The sequence below is a fragment of the Chroicocephalus ridibundus genome, chromosome Z (assembly GCF_963924245.1).
Source record: "Chroicocephalus ridibundus chromosome Z, bChrRid1.1, whole genome shotgun sequence".
NCBI classification, from domain to species: Eukaryota; Metazoa; Chordata; class Aves; order Charadriiformes; family Laridae; genus Chroicocephalus; species Chroicocephalus ridibundus.
Genome location: NC_086316.1, coordinates 42,939,840 through 42,959,330, shown reverse-complemented (window position 1 = coordinate 42,959,330; position 19,491 = coordinate 42,939,840). Strand labels below are relative to the sequence as shown.

General features: G+C 37.1%; 1 protein-coding gene across 7 annotated transcripts in view; it reads left to right on the top strand.

Moving 5' to 3' along the window:
• The window catches only part of NTRK2 (neurotrophic receptor tyrosine kinase 2), a 211,408-nt gene that overhangs the window by 87,426 nt on the left and 104,491 nt on the right, over positions 1–19,491 (top strand). For 2 of the 7 annotated variants that reach the window (XM_063321393.1, XM_063321395.1), the window contains 2 exons: positions 4,635–4,703; positions 5,584–8,775. The exons of 3 other annotated variants lie outside the window; for them this stretch is intronic. In XM_063321393.1, coding sequence (XP_063177463.1) covers positions 4,635–4,703; positions 5,584–5,621 — 107 coding nt within the window. In that variant the 3' untranslated portion in view covers positions 5,622–8,775. Of the gene's footprint in view, positions 1–4,634; positions 4,704–5,583; positions 8,776–19,491 lie in introns of those variants that run through there. 2 more of the 7 variants (XM_063321394.1, XM_063321396.1) reach the window with 1 other exon arrangement.

The window sequence follows — 19,491 nt, the reverse complement described above, 5'->3', positions numbered from 1 at the left end:
CTGGAGCATGCAAGAGGGTCAAGATTCTTTATCTTGATGTACAACTTCATGGGATAGATTGTTTAATCTCTTCTGGTCCTAGTTTTTCTAATTACTAAGTAAATTCAGTTATTGGAAAATTTGATCTGGAAATGGAGACTAATGTCAGATTCAGATCCAGGACTTTTTGGGAACCCCTAGCCTCTAAAAAGTTAAGAGTGTGTCCAAGTCTGTGTGGTTTTAGGTCTTTGGTTTTCATTTGTTTGTCTTTTATCCATGCTTTTATCTTCAAGTAAAAAAGTAATATTTACATATGTCATTAGATCTTTTAGTGACATGAATAAAAAATACTGTCTTAGTGCCTCATGGGGTAAAAGTGATGTTTAGAAATAAAGAAAAAGTTGTATGGAAAGTTTATGTTACTGTGCTCTGAAACATAAAGCAGTATTGAACCTGGTGTGAGCGAAATCTGCAAAATTCTAAGAAAAACTATGGGTATCTTCAGACAACTTTATCTTCTACTGCTCCATAGGGACTGCTCTAACAAGGCAACACATTATTCTTCTTTGTGCGATAAACATTCTCCAGAAACCTATCCGTGAGCCTCTCCTTGCTTTCCAATAAAAATGAGGTGACATTTTGTCCTCATTTTGCCACAGCATTAGCCAGCACTGCTCTTTGAAGCACTGGCTCAGATCCAAGAAGCAAATAAAACTAGGAATGAATTGGTTCATTTAATTTTCTGCTTGAAACCAGAAACTGACAAATTTGATAACAATATCTTTTTAGGTACTGCGACTACATCTTCTCTTTGCTTTCCTCCCTTCCACTCAGCAGTTTGAGCTTTCTCCATATAAATCACTGTTCATTTAAAAAGACCAGAGGTACACGTCTTGTTATGCTCGATTTCCTACAAGATGGAAAAAGTAAAAATGTAAATTTATTTTTGTTTCAAAATACTCTATTTGGATCAAGGTCCCCAGTAACATTGTACTTAGGATAAACCATAGGTACTTGATGAAGACAGAAAGTCTAACAAGTCGTAACATCATAGAAACTTTCAGTTGTTCAGCACTTCTTTTACTTGGGCTTTCCCTTGAATGTTTGGGTTTACATACATGATCTCCAAATTTATGCAACTCATATGTAGAGACATATTTGGAGCATAGGATGTGAGTATATGAAACTTAGTTTTGACTTCAGTTAGTCATCATTACAGGAAACTTTTATTTACTCTGTCAGAATTTAGGTCAAGATTGTAATGACCAAGGAAGTTTGATTGCAGACCTCCAATTTATGTACAACTCATCAGAAAATATTAATTCAAATCCTTTTGGAGTAGAAGGGATTTAAGGCAACTAAAATTTACCATGTTGCTTTGTGAAAAAAGTCCAGAAGATGACCATGTCATAACATTTTCCTTCCTGAATGACTTAGTTAAAGGTTTGCAGGGAACATAGCCAGTGAGAAAGAGCGTGGCTGAGATTGTTTGGGACAGGTAGAAATTGAGCCCATGGATGTGTGACTATTCCCACAACAGTGAAGTTCCCAAATATGGCAGAGCATTAGATGTTATGATGATATAATTAACGGCTCAGTTCTGTGCTGCATGCTGGTTAAAGGAGGAAAAAAATTCACTTCTTTACGTAAAAAAGGATCATGTCTATGAAAGGCTCTTCATTCAGAATAAGTTCAGCATGTATAAACATATGCCTTTTTGCTGTTATAATTTCTTTTTATGCTTTCTTCTGTAATGAATAGAAAAGCTAAAAACAATTGGTCTTAAAGGCATTTTATCCAGCTCCCAATGAGAATAAACTCTTAGGAAGTTACAGATCATCCAGTATCTGAGACAGAGATCTGGGAAGCTCATAAGATAGTCATCTATGGTACTTCCAGAAAGCAGATTGTAGGGTTAAAAAAAAATCCTCACTGTTGGGTCAACTGGATCCATATTAATAACATAATTCAAACTACACTTTATGTAGCACATTCGCTTTGGGGGAGAGCAGTTAGACTTAAATTTGGTGTCCCCAAAATACTGTATTGCAAAATCATTGTAATGTTTGTTTTAAGACTAATAATGAATACAGTGCTTACTTCAAAACTCTCTGAATGAAGAGATGATATTGGAAATAAAGTATCAGCAGGTTACATTTTGATCTATTATTTTCTTTATTGTCTTGGACACATTTGCATCTGAGACAGGTACATAATGTTCACTTAAAGGATGAATGAAGTTCTGTCATTCCTTGAACAGGCAAGATGGATAGCTTTTTTCCTCTCTTCCACTTTTATTTTGAGTTTTTTATTTTTATTCTTCAGTGTACTTTCCTCGGCAAGTCTGAGTGGCAGCTTACATAACAGCAGTGTTTTTTTAAAAACTAATATTAAACTCAGAATCCAGCACCCTGGCAGCAACTCAAACCAAAATCAGGTTTTGCCTCAACCTGCCTAACTCACTCCTTTTCAAACTCTGAGAAGCCAGATGAGAGGGTGGCAGTTAGAACATGAGAAATCGTCTTCTAAATATCCACTGCCCGTAATATTTTGCCTCTATTAGCTCAACAACTCCAAATAGTCAGAGAGCTAGTGTACAAATTAAGTCCAGATTGCCTGCTGCTTAATGGGTTTATAGCTTTTTCTACTTTGCCTGCAACCATTTTTTTAAAGGACACGTGTTCAGTTTCTGTGTCTTTCTATTTTAGTCCTTTTTCCTTGCTCCACTTCACCTGTGTCCTGTGAGAGCCTTCCTATCACCCCAACCCCTCACTCCCCACCCTCCTCTGCAATCATCTGTATTTCTGGGTCCTTTTCTTTTTTACATGCATTACCTGGTTACTTTCCATATTTCACTGAATACAATCTATAGACTTTTTTCTAATCTTTTTCTTTTCTTTCTATGCTTTTTGGACTCCCTTCTATTAACCATCTTTTTCCTTTAAAAGATGTATTTATTGTGATTAATTCTTGTGCCTTCAATAGGACCTGCAGGACTCCCTTGTATACTTCTTCACTCCTGTGGACTGTTCAGGTTCTAGGTCTGAGTCTTTTTCCCTACTGTGCTGCCTTAGACATCACTGTTGACTACTAGAGTTACTAATATACATGCATATGCAACTAAGACTATAAGCAGATCCATTGTCTACCTGTGATTTGCACAGTACTGTACACTTAATAGTAGTTTGTTAGTTAACAACTTCTCAAATGAAAATTCAGAGGTGACTTTAAATACAATAATATGATTCACTACGATTGCAGCAGACCAGGTAAGGAAAATACTAACAGGCCAAAAAGCTTTTACTTGCAATGATTTGCTCTAGTGTTAAAAGTGTGGTGTAGCTCTGTGTTATGTAAATACATATATCTGTCCTTTGACTTAGTCTCCAAGAACATATGCAATCTCACAGATTTAGGAAAACAGATTTAAGGTCTGAATCGCCTAGGAAATTTGAAGGGAAGGTAGCAACCATGCAGTAGCTTTCAATTCTAGACTGCCAAAACCCTGATGATACTTCTCTTTTTCTGTTTTGACCTGTAACTTCCAAACATCCTTCAGAAAATTACTTAGGAGATAACGATTAACTACAGAGACCTAGTAAAAATACTGCAGAAAGGCCTGGAAAAGCCTGCCACCTTTGTACCACCTGCAGAAATGGATCTTCAGTCTTGCTGAAACACTATTAGACAGCGTTTGCAACGTGCATATGCAGTCATAAAGGTCAACATATTTTACAGCTGTGCATTTTTCTTGACATTACAGTAGGCTTTTAGGGTTGTGATATTAATATACTCCATGGTGAACTGAATTTTCAATAATACATTTTGGCTTTGAATTCTCTCATTGAGAATTTAGTGGCATGGCAAAACTATATTAATTCACTTTAAGCTATTTTATGTATATAAGACGAAGCAGTAGAAGTGGCAAGGACCTGAATGTGATGTAAGCTTCAGTAAGAGCACAGATTCCAACAATAATGCAGTGTTCCTTACAAGTTCTTACAATACTTGTCAGTACATATGGATATGACTATAAGAAGCTCACCTTCTCAATGTCAGTCTCGGCTAGAGCCTTCCTCTCCAGGTAAAACAGTCCCTATGCAGAAACCTAGCTGTACTGAAATGATACTCCCTTCAACTGATAATATATTATTGTCTGTGAATTAGCCAAGTTCCTTTGGTTTTGCTTGACGCCTTCACTAGACCTTATCAATTGTTTCAGAGAAAAGGAATTTTGCCACACCCTTTTGTAAACGTTTGGTGGCTCAAAGCTAGCATGTTCAGCTTCTGAATGTGCCATTACAGACATTCAGGGTAGAAGTACTAAGAATGCCTCAAGGTTAGAACAAGCAAGAAAATGCAATGTAAATGAATTAGTCATTATTACTTAATTACTAACAGTCAAATTCAACTTCTCTTGAAACTGATAGCATAAGTCCCATTCATTTAAGGCAAATCAAGATTTGGCTCTGCATTGTTGTTTAAAGTGCTGTGGAATATAGATAAGCTTTTACTCTTTATAAACATTGAGAACTTACTAAAGCAAGGTAAAAACATCCCACAAAACAAACAAACAAACAAAAAAGACTGATGAAGTTTACATTTGCAGGATAATAGTACAACTCTCACATGTTTTTTTTTCCAAATATCATTAGAACAAGTAATGGTGACTGTCAACAGTGATGTACATAATAACCCAACTGCATCAGATAACAACCGACTGGGTAAGACAATGCTGTTCTAGGAAGTATTTATACTATGGAATCACATGGTTGGATTTCACACGTAGCCATTTTTGGAGTTCGTAGCTTTAGACGGCCAGGTAACATTTTGGGGATAAGTGCACAGGGTTTCTGCTTCAGCAGAGAACAGACCATGACCCCGAGGTTTTTATTTGTGTTTCAGTGTGCTATCATATTTAGTTGTTGATTGTTTAGTTCCTTTTGATATTTAGAAACAATGAATTTTAAGATATTTAACTAACATTTCCTCCAGCTGCACTTTTTTTCTGCCATTACAAAGTCATTTAATGACATTAAGGGGAGTAACCTGTTTGGATCAGGCAGAAAGGATGATACGCACAGAGCTAAGGCATGAAACAAAGGTTACAGAGGAACCTGGTGTTGTACTTACAGTAACTCTGTGGTATGGCATGGTCTCCTTCACTTAGTTGATGGACTGGTAGATCAAAAACAGAGAACTTGATTGTGCACCCAGGCTTGTTCACCATATGCCTTTGCGCAAGGCACGACACCTGACTGAGGTTTTTCTGATGCATGCATAGCATAGTCCCTGGTTGGAGAATTCTGGATTTATTGCATTACAGCTCAATATGAATATTTTGATGTGTTAAAGACAAATGAGTAACACGCCTTACACATTTTTAATTAAGGAATGAAATTGTTGGCCACAAGATAGAGCTAATGTTGTCATTTTCATAAATTCATGTACAGTTTTTATTTAACATTTTATGTATGCTTTAAGTGCATTTTATGTTTATGTGTTTAATTGTCAAGTATTCATTTGTGTTTGGAATTTTGTATTAATTTTTCTTTGACCTTTTTTTAAAGCATGATTTCTCATATTTTATTTTGTTTCTTTTAGGTTTTGTTTTATTTCATAAGATCCCACTGGATGGGTAAATGAAATAAGGAAAAGATGAGAGAGGGGCTGTTGAGCTTGTGGAAGCTGTATGCTGCACACTAGGGAGTGGACAGTGTTCTTGCCCAGTGAAATGCCACCTCCTTTGGACTTCTCTTTTAGACATTGATTGTATTTGGAGAACTATAGAAATACATTCAAATCCGTAGCTGTTTTTGCAAGAGCAGGGCAAAGTCAAGCCCTGAGGCAGCTATAAAACTCAAGAAAGTCCAGAAATAAGCTATCACACTCTTTCTTATTGCCTTGTCCTCACTGTGTCTTCCAAAATGACATTGAGGTGAAATGACATATATTGTTTCCTCTGTCAATTTTTTGCTGTTTGAACTTAACTGGAAAGATGTTGTTTTTGTAAATAATATTTTTCAAAGGTGAACTGCAAAGTTGCTTTTATTTTATTGCATTAGTGGCTCTGCAAAACTTCCACAAATGCTTGAGTGTGTGTGTAATCTCATTGATTTCAATGGGAATGCTCACATCCTTAAAGCGAAGTTCTTGTGTGTCTTCAGGATATGGCCTTAAATCCTAAAGCAGTAAATTGCAGAGCTGGCCCTGCAAATCTTATTTATGTATGTGGTTCCACTGACTTTACCAGGAATATAGAGAGTGTGAGCAGTATGCAGAAAGGTGGCAATACTGTTCATTAGTGCGTTTGGGTATTGAACTAGTGTCATCACTTACACATTCAGTTAGGTTGTGCTTATTCAATATAGTCCATAATTTTGGGTAAGTGTACAAATCTTTAGTAGGCTGGAATGCTGATTCTGAGCCAAGAACAAAAATAACAACACTATACAGTTGGTCCTTCAGACAGTGTACTTACAGGCCTATTTAACTGTTCATATTTAACTGTGGAGTATACTTTAGAGTATATTTCAGTATACGTCAGAGGAGAGCCTACTCTCTTCTCAAGAAGAGTTTACTGTAACAAATAAAGCTAAGTGAAGATACAAGCATTTGCAAGACCTGGGACTGCATTTAGATATAGTGCTAGACATTCAGTTTCATGCTACTTACCTATCAGATCCTGAGTTCATAATTTGATCTTTTCAGTTTAGGGAATCATTGTAAGAAAGATAAAGTTTCTGTTTTTATAACCAAGAGATAGCTACAAGGACTAGCAGCAAAAAACTGAGACAGATGCTTATGTTTCTGTTCATTTTGTTTACATTTCTGAGCTATAGTTAGATTTTAATTCCTTACAATGATGTTTAGTAAAAAAAAAGAGATGTTATTGTTTTGTCTCTCCTGTATTTGCTTTTCATTGTTTTTTCTTTTTAATTTTAGCCATTTTTACTCTTCCATTGAAACACTATTGTTTTTTGCTGCAGTCTTTTACAGCATACACCTCTCTTTCTACAGTACCATCTTGGCTCTTTTTTTCTGTCTCCATATAGTTACTTGCTTTTTGCCTTTTAAGACTCAGTCCTTTGACATTTTTCTTATGTTTTCTTTAGTATCTCGCATCCAAGTTCTTGCTGTGCTCAAGTTTTGGAAGTGTCCTCATTAGTCAAGAAATATGGCCACATTTGCATTTTTGTAGGACTACGTAGTGAGATATTTCCTTTCTCTTGCCACTGGCTAAGGAAAGGGAGTTGCAGTTGCTAAAGCGCTTTTTTCCCTTCTCCAAAATCTGTCCCAAAGATGCGTTCTTCTCCCCACATCAAAGAAGAGGGCAGAGCTGAAAGTCTACTGATGACCTAGGAGTTGTGGTGTCTTTGTTGCCCTGCTCATACTGTGGTGATCTGGGGAGGGATGGCAGCAATTAAGGATATCCACTGTAGTTTTTGTTTGAAGTTAGATATCAACAAGTGTTCTGCTGTTCCTCAGAAACGGTATTAGGAACATCTCCCTTTTTTCCTCCCTAAGTCTATGTGGACAGGGTCTTGTTTTAGAGAGATACTAACTTTCTCTTCTCCTTACTGATTCTCTTTTAACTTCCTTTCATTTTCTTCTCAGACTTCTTGCTTACCCATGAATCTCTCCTCCTGTTGAAGTAATATCTGATGCCATTGGGCTGATTCTAAATCAATAGAGAATCATTAGGTCAGCAATATTTGAACTAAAGTCAGTGGAGTTACATAAAATGTAAGTTGGATCATGAGCAGAGCTTGACCCAGTAGCCCAGATTCCAGACTTAAGTTTTACTGGGACAAAATCAACATATTTCAGTTATGTATTCACAATTTATTGCCAAATAAATGAGGTGAGAATCTGAATCCTTTTCTTCTGGCAGGAAAAAGGCAAACTTGCAGAGATGGAATTTGGCAGTTGATTTTTGAAATATTTAATTTTAAAAGGTAGTTCTTTCTGATTCATACTATTTATATGCGTAAATGTGCACAGTTATTGATTGGGGATTTTTCACATTTTTTTTTGTAATTTATTTTGTAGAACTTTGCAGTTCATCTTTATGGTATAGGAGTAGGTTTGACCGTCAAATATTTTAGCATGTACTGACACAGTATTTTAGATTTTATGTAATCATGGAGGTAACTTTAATAAACCACAACTGATTTATGCACCAGTGAAATATATATATTTTTATATATATATATATAGTAGAATATCCTTCTTACATATTTTGTACTATATCTTTTATATTAGCCACTCAGTGCACTATTACTTGATGGAGATATTCACAGAACCTTATGGACTACAGCACATGATTTGTTACTAATAATGTCCTAACACAGATGTTCAGTGCTTGATGGAAAAACACTACGTGTTCCTAAAATGGTTTCTTTTCAGTATGCGGACAGAGCATCTTAATGCTAAGGGAGCTAAACTTTTAACATGGAAATTATAGTACCCACTAGCTCCTGTCTTTCAGCTTGATTGTAAGTGACGTTGCTTGTAACTGTAGAGATTCTGATCTGCCAAATGGTGTTGGTTTACAAAGGGCTCAGTTAATTACAAATTCTTGACCTCCTTAAAATAAAGTGAGACTCAAATTAGGAATCATGCAGGAACCATTAACATGGTAAAAGTTGCTGAACATCCAGGATTTGACATTAAAAAGCTTTTATATTGTTTCACTGAGCAATAAAAAAGGCTATGAAACGTCTAAAGGCAGAGTTGCTATTTTCTTTCACTGTGCCAGACATGAAACTAAAATAAAAGCATATTTCTAATGTTCTGCTAGAAGTGGTTTATTTATACTAGAATTTACTTTAAATCGACTTTTAATATACCTAGAGAAGTACTGAGATAACATGTTGAGCAGTTTGACAGGCAGATTAGTTGGGGGACTGGAGAGGAAGCACTGCTGGGACTGTTTTGTTGTGAGGCAAGGCGTGTCATCATGTCTGTTAAATAAACCTGTTCGTGTTGAATTTGGTGGAAGTTTGATCAATGGACAGGTCTATTTTGCAAAGCACATTGTTCCCAGGCGGAGCCTGGGGTCTGTATTGTGTTTGCTGCAGCTGCCTGCCATGCCAGGCAAGGAGGGGGCCCTTGCAAAGGTTGTTCCTGTGGAAGGGTGTTTGGGGACTATGTCTTTTTTTGATGGGAGTTGTGGGAGCTCACCGCTAGGACAGACAGAGGCTGCTGTGACACATTTGCATGGCAATATCTGTGTGTCTGAGCACCCTAACCTCTGCAAGGCAGGACCCAACCTTTCCACTGCCTTTGACTACCAGCTGGATCTCTCCCATGCAGCAGTGAAGAAAACCATTCATTTTGGGGGAGCAAGATCCTTGGGGGCAGCAGACAGTTCCAAGAAAACCTGTGGACAGCTAGTTGGAAACAGTTCTACTTCAAATAGTTCTTGCAGGAATTACCCTTTCTCTTTTGACTGCTGCAGAAGCGCTAGAAATCCGTTTTTTTTCCTAGAGTGCAGCCCATCTCTAGGCACATTTTTTCAAAAATTAAAGAACTTCTAGAAGTTTGACATGTAGGAATGACCAATACACCTCTTAATGGCTCTTTACGCAACAGCATTCATACAAGGGTCCAGTTTCTCGGTCCCTTCACCAGCCGTCCATGATAAATGGATGATTAATCATCAGCGTGAAGACCAGCACTTTGTTTGCATCTGTTTGAACGCTTAAAAACTTGCAAATGGTTTGTGAAGTTGGAAGTCATTATGAGATGGATAAAAAATGCATCCTTTCTGACATCTTCTAATTCATCCCTCCGTTTCAAGTCGCATATTTAACATTTGAAATAATTTGAAAGTTATTAATTAATTGAGCAGCAAAGCATTTTATTCATGTTCATTTCAAAAGAAAACCCCAGAACCTTAACTAAAGGTTTTCAGTACTTCCTTGTTCTTCTTGTTCTTCTTGTTCTTCTTGTTCTTCTTGTTCTTCTTCTTGTTCTTGTTCTTCTTGTTCTTGTTCTTGTTCTTGTTCTTGTTCTTGTTCTTGTTCTTGTTCTTGTTCTTCTTCTTCTTCTTCTTCTTCTTCTTCTTCTTCTTCTTCTTCTTCTTCTTCTTTTTCTTCTTCTTCGTCTTCTTCGTCTTCTTCGTCTTCGTCTTCTTCGTCTTCTTCGCCTTCTTCGTCTTCTTCTTCTTCTTCTTCTTCTTCCTCCTCATTATTCTTTCTGGCTTCTTCTCTTTATTCCGGTTTTCAGTGGTTCTGTCTTTCCTTCTCTTCTGTTATTGAGAGAGCTCCTACTTCATGACCTGTGGTAAGCTCTTTTCCCCATAGGGTATAAATATGCAGGGTCTTTCAATATCGTTTTGAAGGGCTTTGCTGTTATTATGTGATGGTGTGAGGTATTCCAGATTATAATGTAGGCCCACATTCTGCCAGATTTTGTCATCTGATCTCCACAGCAAGAGTTCATGGATGGATGGAAGTATTTAGAACTATAAATACAGCATTATAGGGAGCACAGAGAACATTGGTATTGTGTATTTCACATTTTTCACAGACCATTTTATTGTCCCATTTCCATGGGAATGTGTATTCCTAAACTTTTGAAGCTGGCTTCTGTTTGTTCTGTTTTGTATATACAAATTAAATCTGTGGAAATAGAAAATGATGCATTAATTGGAAATAAATATAGCTGTTTGGTTCCACAAGCCTGTAGACTATATGATCAAACTTGTACAAGATGTTACTGTCTTTTAATCAGACCTCAAGGTTAACTGGTTAATTTATTTTCATCAAAAAAAGATAGACAGAAAGAGCCCACATTAGAGTATGTATTGTTTTGATATGGACATGCCATATCCTTCTAATTTTAATGGCATCCTTCCATGATTAGCTATATTTTTGCAGCTGCAAGGAGTGTGGTGGATAAGCACATGTCCTGGCCTGGAGCAGAGTTGCAGGCAGAATAGAGCCAAACTGCTTTCATTTTGAAGAGGGCAATTCCATTATAGTCCCTAGAGGCAGCAACTCACAGCAGTGTTACTAAGCAGATTATGTCTTGATATAGGAGGAAAATCCCCTCACCGCATACAGGTTTTCACTGTAACTTCGTTCCTTGGCTGGAATGACGAGAACAACCATATAGGATTTCAGGGAACTATCTGATAGTCAAACAAGTAGAGGGTGAAGTCACGGCCTTCTTGTGATAGCTTTGATTTTTCCTTGATGTAAGCCGTGTAGAGCTCACTCCTCAAGCATGTTCAGAAAACAGGAAAAGCAATCCTGACTTTTTCCTTAGTTTTTTTTTTTATAACACAGCTATTTCATTGACATTAGTGGTGTTACAACCGTGAGAGCAGAATTGGGCTGCCATGCCGCTGCACAAACCTGAGACCAGAGTCTTTGGCAAATACGTTTGAAATGTCTTCCACTGCCATTCGGAGTCTGTGTTCTTTGGTCTTTCTTAGATTTCAGGTTCAACATAAAATATGAAAAGAGCCATTCTGTTGGTATCAGAGTATAGAACTTAAGCATTCTTTACCAAAACTATTTTTCATATGTTGAAAAAAGTAACATTCTAAATGATAGCACAAAAATGCCTTCTACCATAACATAACACCACATTATAAAAAAAGTTTGCTATATTCCATCAGCAAGCTGTCTTTTCTCTCTTTCTCCTCTCTAATTCTTCACGTTGAAACTGTTTTATATTTCTTGAAAATAACAGATAATCATTGTTTTTATTCCCAAGAACCACCATAACAGTTTGGACAGTCTATATTTAAAAAAATTGTACTTGACAGACTTTTAAGAAGCCAATAAAGTTTTACAATTAATTTTCCTTGTGCCTTTCACTCTCTGTAAATTGATCACATCTAGTATTTCATTAGTAATTGTGCATTGTATTGGAAAATAGTGAATCTTTGAGTTCTTCACCTGTTATCTGTTGTTATAAATGTGCTTATCGTTGCTGTTGTTTTCTGATAAACAGTGACATTCAACTCCTTAATTATATTTTTATAACATCTTAAAGGGTTACCCATTTTATTTCTATTTAATTTAATTTAAATGTATGTGCGTTTAACATGTAGATCCAATCAGGTGTGTGTGTGTTCAGGTCAAATGACTACATACTTGGCTGTTGGCCACAAGGCAGCAGATTTGATGTCAGGCTGTGCTTCATCTACTTAGAACTTAAAGTAGAAAAAGTTGGTTGGTTGAATACTCAAGTAAGCTGTGCTGATTTTCCAAATTATTTTAAGGAAACATCAGTGCTATGATTTGAAGAGTGTGTTTTGCTTTGGGACTTCTGTTTGTTGGTCTGGACCAACTGGATTTCTTGACAGACCTAATGAAACAGAATACACAAGAATGTTGAAATGGTTATGTCACAATTTAAGCCCAAGCTTTTCTCTTGTTTGCTTTTTTCTAGGGCATGTCATATTTTCCCATTAATTTGATTGCTGTATTTGGACTACAGCAGATGTGGATATTGCATTACATGTTCACTTTCTTGCTTCTGAAATGTTTGGTCACATATTTCTCTTCTGTGATCTCAGCACAACTCTGAGCATTGTACCAAATTTCTTTGTTTACCTGTAGGGAATTTGAAATTTTGCACCTATCCACACAATTGTGATGTCATTTAGAGTGTTTTATACACATGCTTTTTTATCACCATCCATGTAAAATATGCTTTTGAAATTAATTTGATGTATCTTCACTATATAGAAAAAACAGGCTTGATGTAAAGGTCTGTTCTAGGAGAAGCTTTCAGTAAGATTTGCTACTACAGGTAAAATGTGATATCAGTTAAGCTGACAGATACAATTATTTTAAAGTATGCAAACAATATAAAATATTAGGTTCATGAAAACACTTTACCAAGTAAAAGAACAAATTGGAATTGTCACATATTGGATATTTTTTTGAGTGGTAGCAAGTTTGCCGTTGAAATACTCTAATATAGCCTTTGCAGCCTCAGCAGAGCAAGAAGTTATTATCTAGTGAGACCAATCAAAAAATGGAGCTGAGTAAAGATAAAAGTGAAAATAGCCATTTACACTGCCCAGGAAACTAGGAAATCAACAGAATAAGAAGTAATATGAAGTCTTAATGTTCTTGATAATTCAGATTAGTGTAAAAATGCAAACAGAGGTTCATTTTTTAATGAACATGAATTGTTCATTAACAGTATTCTTGTAGAAGTAAAGCCTTTACTTTGTTCTTTTAAATGAGACAAAAAATACAAACAGCATGTATTGAATATTTGTCTTGAGAAATTATTATTTCCATATAATTTCTCCATTAACATACTGCAAGAATAAAAATTTAATTTCATAGGTGACTTTATAATTCTGCTTGAAATGTAAAGCGAATTTAAAGATCAACTTTCAGGTTAAGTAATTGATGTTTCTTCCTGTATTATGTTAGTAATCAGGCCCTAAAGCAAAAATGCAGAGCATATAGTAAGCAGTTCTTTGTATATTGCAGTTTCATGAGGATGGTTGCAAAAAGTCACAAAATTCTTATTTCTGATATTCAGATAATTCTATTGAAAGACCTTTTTGGCAATGTGTTTTACCTAGAAAAAGGAAACGTAGTCGGCAGGTTTCTGACCCACGTATTTTCTAGCTGGTTTGTTGAAGCTGACAGATACTTCAGATTTAAATGATAATGTTTTGTTTAGCTTTATTATGTCATTAAGGTCTATAAACAGAGAATGGAGTTTAAACTAAAATAATCCCCTCAGAGTGTAAAATTGTATTTAATAGTGTGCAATAACAGACAAAAGTGGGTGAAAAGAATAGAAAGGTGCATTTGAAAGACAGCTGAAAATGAATTTGACTTGGAGTTCACGTTTGATGCACAAGTTGATACTGCATTTAACATGAATGGCTTGCTCTGGTAGTTGAAAAACAGCAATCTAAAAAACAGTTGTTTGTTTTATTTATGCAATTTACTAATCTACTGTAGCTTCCAAATTCATAGTTTATTCCCATTATGCCATTCTTATGATGCTATTATTGTACCTTCATTTTTCATCATAGCAAATTTCAGATATAGTTCCCTAATACACTGGAACTGTAATTAGTAAAATCCCAAATAGTGTCTCGGAATAAGTTAGAATATGAATGTGACAGTATCTTTCATACCTGCATTTATTCTTGCCACATAGAAGTGCTGTGCTATTTACACATCCAGAAGAAGCAAAGTATTGCTGGCTGTTGTAGGCATAACACCTTCCCAGGAGAGCTGATATGCAAAAAGAAAATATGCAAGTGTGTGTTGAGAACTATATATCAATGACACCACAGATCTTATTTCCTCAATAACTCTTAATAGCTAATATTAGGTATGATAAGTTAGAGAACAGAAAGTGGTGAAAATCTTTGTAGCCAGGTGGGCAATTGGTTGTGCAGTTTCTTGCAACTACTGTGATCCCACTGAAGAGTCACCATATTCTTCCTGTGCAAGGGTTTTAGCACAATCTCAGTATCTACAGCACTGAAGTATGAATGTATGCTTCATCCCTGCCTCAGGGAACATGATCCAAGAAAACAGCTAGTTCTATATAAACCTTTGTCTGAGGGCTGGATAACGTTTCTTTCAGTTTGTTATCAGCCCATGCTGAGTTTTTGTAATGTCTTTACTCCAGCAGACATCCTGGCATAGATCTTGCTTCCTAAAAGAGAATCCCCTTTCTTTTTCTAAAGATGCATGCCATGTAACCAATTTTAATGCTTCCTCATGAGACCAAGCACGATGCTGAGGTCAAGGCTTAGAAGTTAGCTCACACTTTTCTGCCCAGATGGCCCCAGAGTAAAGGTCAATAGGGCTAGCCGTGTCAGAGATTCCTGGTGCACTTGTACCTAATAAAGCATAGTCTTAAGAAGTTGGTTCACTTCTGTTAAATGTCTTAAGACTCCTAGGAAATATCCAAGGGCTATATATACCTGTACAGATTAACTGTTAGAATTATAACAAAATGTAAAATCTTGGTAAGTCGGTGCTTTGTAGAAGAAAATATTTACATAAGACTCCCATTTTCATTCAGATTCAAAATAGTGTATATTGCCCTAAATACAAGAGACAAGAGGTAAAGTATGTGTTGGCTTCCTCATGGTAAGCCCTACTCATTGATTTTTCTATTAATGTCAGGTAATTAGATGAAAGACCTAGGAAGTTAGTGTCTCTCAGTTTAGTCTTTTATAAGCCAAAAGTAATTTTTGACAGGCTGAGGTACTACTTCCCTGTTGCCTGCCTGTCTTGGTGAAATATGTCTTCTGGATACCAAGTAGCCCAGTGGTATCTCAGTCCCTGATGGGTCTTGTGAAAGCTTCTGCCACACAGGCATTAACTCTTTATTTTTACTAATTGCTCAACTGTGTCATTTTTCAATAAATGTCATGTTTTTTAAATACTACCAAGTCATTGACGCTCTGCATTTGTTTGCTTTTGAGAGTATGAATCAAAATCAGGTAAGTTGACTGTGAATTACCTGAGCATTTCCTTTCTCCAGTAGCCATCAGGCATTTGAGGTATGGTTTTTGAAGCAGAACGCACAGAGACCAGCTTTCTACTTGCTGTGTGGTATAACAGGTTACCTTTTCCTGTATGTCAGCATGGGTTTTCCCTTGAGAGTTGGCATAATCTCTTTCCAGTCACACTTTATCACTGTCTCAAAAAGGGCCACGTGCCTCTTCAAGAGGAAGGGAAAGATTTATCATAACTGCGTTTCCTTTCTAAAGAGGACGCCAAGTTTCCATTCCCTGCTGCTGGTTCACGCTTCGTTGGAATCCAAAGGTATATATAACGCTGTTGCTGTTGAACTCAACTACCCTGGGACCCAGGTGAAGTTGTTACCTGTAGTTAGGATATGATGGCATTGCCTCTGGGGGCAGTTGTTCCTAACTGTGGGGCTTTAACACTTTTTGCTCCTTGGTTCTGGTCTGAAATTTGCCCATGGTGAACGCGGCTGTAACCACGATGTGATTTGTAGATGGCCCACAGATAGCAGTTTGATCAGTGAATGCCAGGGGACAGATACTCGTGCCAGGAAAGGGCAACCTTTGGCAGACGAAGCAGAAAGGCTGTGGATTGATGGCAGAGAGACTGAGTTATCCTGTCATCAGTCTAATTACAAAGGGTTTGATCGTCTCTAGGAGGGGAGTGGAAATTCAAAAAAACTGATGTTTTTTTCCCATTTGGAGACATGCAGGTCTTGCTTTGGGTGCCATAAATCAGGCTACTGTGAGATTTATTTGTTTAATACAGGATATAAATGTGGTTTTAACTCGCTGCATTCATAAGGAATTCCATCTGCATGTTGCAGGATGCTCTGGTTACACCAGAGCCCTGGCTCTGACCCCAGATAGAGCACAGCATTGTATTCCCCAATAAAATAAATCATGGGCGTTTATTCATCTGAGATTTTTGTCATCACTGCAGTTATGCACAGGAGAAATCGTGCATGTGTGTGTGGTCCTGCCTGGAGTCACATCACATCCGTCTAGTAATTTTATGTGCTTCAGGATTCTAGGGAGGGCTGTTAGGGTACCACATTAAATTGTCCCAGAGTAATGTGTAACTGCTTTCTTTAGCATTCTGAAACTTTTTGTCGTTACTACCTACACATCACAATTGCAAGTGCACAGCTTGTGCAGCATGATTCTCCCATGCCTTTCCTTGCATTGCGTTTATGTTTATGCCATGTGACTGTAAAATGCTAACAGATCAATCTGTCCAGCAGTGAATATATGTGCATGGGATATGAAACCATGAGGAACTTAAAATCAGTATAGAATGAGAAAGGTATGAGTCAGATCTTTTAGCCAATTCACATCAGCTAAGAGACCAACTTAAATATTTGCTATTCGTAAGTACTACTACTCCCTACTATTTGGGAATGGTAAATTTTAAAGCTTGAAATTCACTGTCTGTGAACATTTGTAGGAGTAAACATCTTAGGTCTTGCCAGACATTTAGCATAAAAAGGAAATGCCAACAAAATGAAGCAATGCAATTTTAATTCCAAAACTGTAAGGTTTTTGTGATGTTTAATCCATAATAGCCGGATTCCATGTAAGTTCTGTATTTGTCTGTAGTTTCATTTTTCCTACAAAATGATCTTTTAGGAGTTTATGTAGATGTAAAACAGTGCTATATATTACAGTTTTAGTCGTGTGTTACTAACAGAGTGAATAAAGTAATCTCATTTTTTACTACCAGTATTGAATGAGTTTATGTAGGATACATAGTTTGAAACTTGCTTTAGAACCCAGATCAGAGTGTTTAATTCAACAGGGCTAGCTTATTTTAAATTCAGGACTCCAATGTCTTTATGCTAGTGTTTGAATCATTATTGCTGTATTGATCTTTGTTTTGCAAGTGATAGTGCTTCCTAAACATATAATTTTTTATTAAGCTTTATAAGAAATATTCCTGGATGTGAATATTAGTTAATTTTTTAGCAATAATTGCTTGACAATTTAAATTAAATTGGTGCCAGGTGGCATTGCTAATGATACAAAATGTCAGAAATCTGTTATAATCATACTCTTGAAAATGAAGTTTCATTTTTAAAATGATACGTGTAGTGAGATCCTACTTTATTCTTGCTTTCTCTTAAAAAGCAAAATGGATTAGGAGCTCAGGGCTTAATTTTTGCTTCATTTTGCAGGCTGTTTAGATAACTTATCAGTTTCAAGTTGTCATATCTTTTTTCCTTTGGTTTTGCTACCACATCATGAAAACATGGAGAAATTGGCTGGTAAAGTAAGAAAAGTTGGTACTGTCTTAACAAACTAAATTCTAATGCCTCTGGAAATTGCACTGGATAACAAAACCATCCCAAACACTCAGTCGATGAACTCTGTACTTTTTTAAAATGAGTTTCTGTATCCGTCTAAGGTAACGACCAAGTGGAGGGAGCAGCCGGCAAAACCTGAGGACCCCGAGGCAGTGCAATGTCCCATCCTTGCAGAGACAGGCACCCCACTAGGGATAACGGGTGCCTCTGGTTACCAGTGAGGTCCATCCGCCCCTGGCAGAAGCCTGTTGAGGCTGTTACGTGTTGGCTGCTTCCTGCCAGCTGTTTCCTGCCGTCTCTCTTCTTAGGTGTCTTATCTCTGTGGCACAGAGCCCAGCTTAAAGCCTCCCAAAGGGGTGTGTGCCCAGGCGTGCTCCCAGTGCTGGAGTGGCACAGGTACTGTCAGTAGCTTCAGTAGTTTTTGTGATGATGAGGGTGCTGCACTGCCTCCAACTAGTGCTGTTTGCTAAGGATCCAGGCTTGCTTCTTTGCCCCTTTCCTGCTTCTTGCTGGGCTTTAAAGAGGATGAGGGAAGGGAGATACTGCAGGAGGGATTCACTTCTGCTGGCTCCCAGCCCAGTGTTAAGCGCTCTCCAGCAAGCTGGCTTGTCCACCTCACGTCCGTCCCTTCTCTGAAAGTCCACATCACTGCATTACTGAAAGGTGAAAGACCAAAATCTTGCTGATTTTAATAGTCCCAGCAGTGCCGTAATGAAAACAGCTCCATAGCTTTTACATTTCTGGTAGCATGCAGCTACCGTCTTTAATCCTCTCCCTGGCAAAACTCCCACTGACTTCAGTGGGAGCTTTGTCTGAGCATGACCAGCGTTGGAATTTCAGGTTTTGTTCCTATATTAATTTCTCAGCAAGAAAAAGAAATGGATTTTATAGATTTTCAGTTAAACATTCATAAGACATGAAACTGTCATTCTCTATAATGTATTTGTACAAATATGGGCAATTAGCTTTTTGGCATTGCCTTTTGGGAATAATATAGATCTATTATTTTAACTCATTCTTAACGTAATTCATGTTCAGCTACATATTACAGATACAGCCTTTCAGTGACACAACTAAGTGCCACAGCAGCACGGGACTTCATTTGCCAAAAAGGTTGTCATCTCTGCTTCCCCTGTCAAGCCTAAGGATTTTGCACTACTGTCAATTTAATAAATTGCTATCGGTTGGTATTATGATGAAGGGAAATAGACTGTTGATATTGTTGTTTCACTTTTTCTGGTACTAAGATTTCATGCTTCATCTTTGATTTCACTCTTTCACCCTATCCCCAACTTTGTTTTTCTCTACGTTTTTTTCTGAACTAGTTGGCTGGGGCTTAGCACATTATTTCGGGGTAAAAAAAAAAACAAAACAAAAAAACCCCAAGAAAAACCTCATCTGTCAAAGTGAAGTAAGGTGTAGAAAAATCTCCAGGGAAAATGGATTCTTTCTAAAGAATTCTTTCATTTTCACAGAAAATGAAAAACTCAGTTTACTGAGAGTATGGTATAAATGTCCAGAGAATGAAATACTAAGTCATTATGTTCCAGCACTGAAGTCCAATTCTTGGTTTTTTAGTGTTTTGGTGTGCTTGAAGTGAGACTGTGCATTTTTTGTGCACGTGTGAAGTGCATGTGCCTGCAGTCTGGTCCTTTGAGACCTGTTTGTATGTGACCATTGAAGTCACCAATTTTGAATCTAGTCCAGCGTGAGAGAGGATTG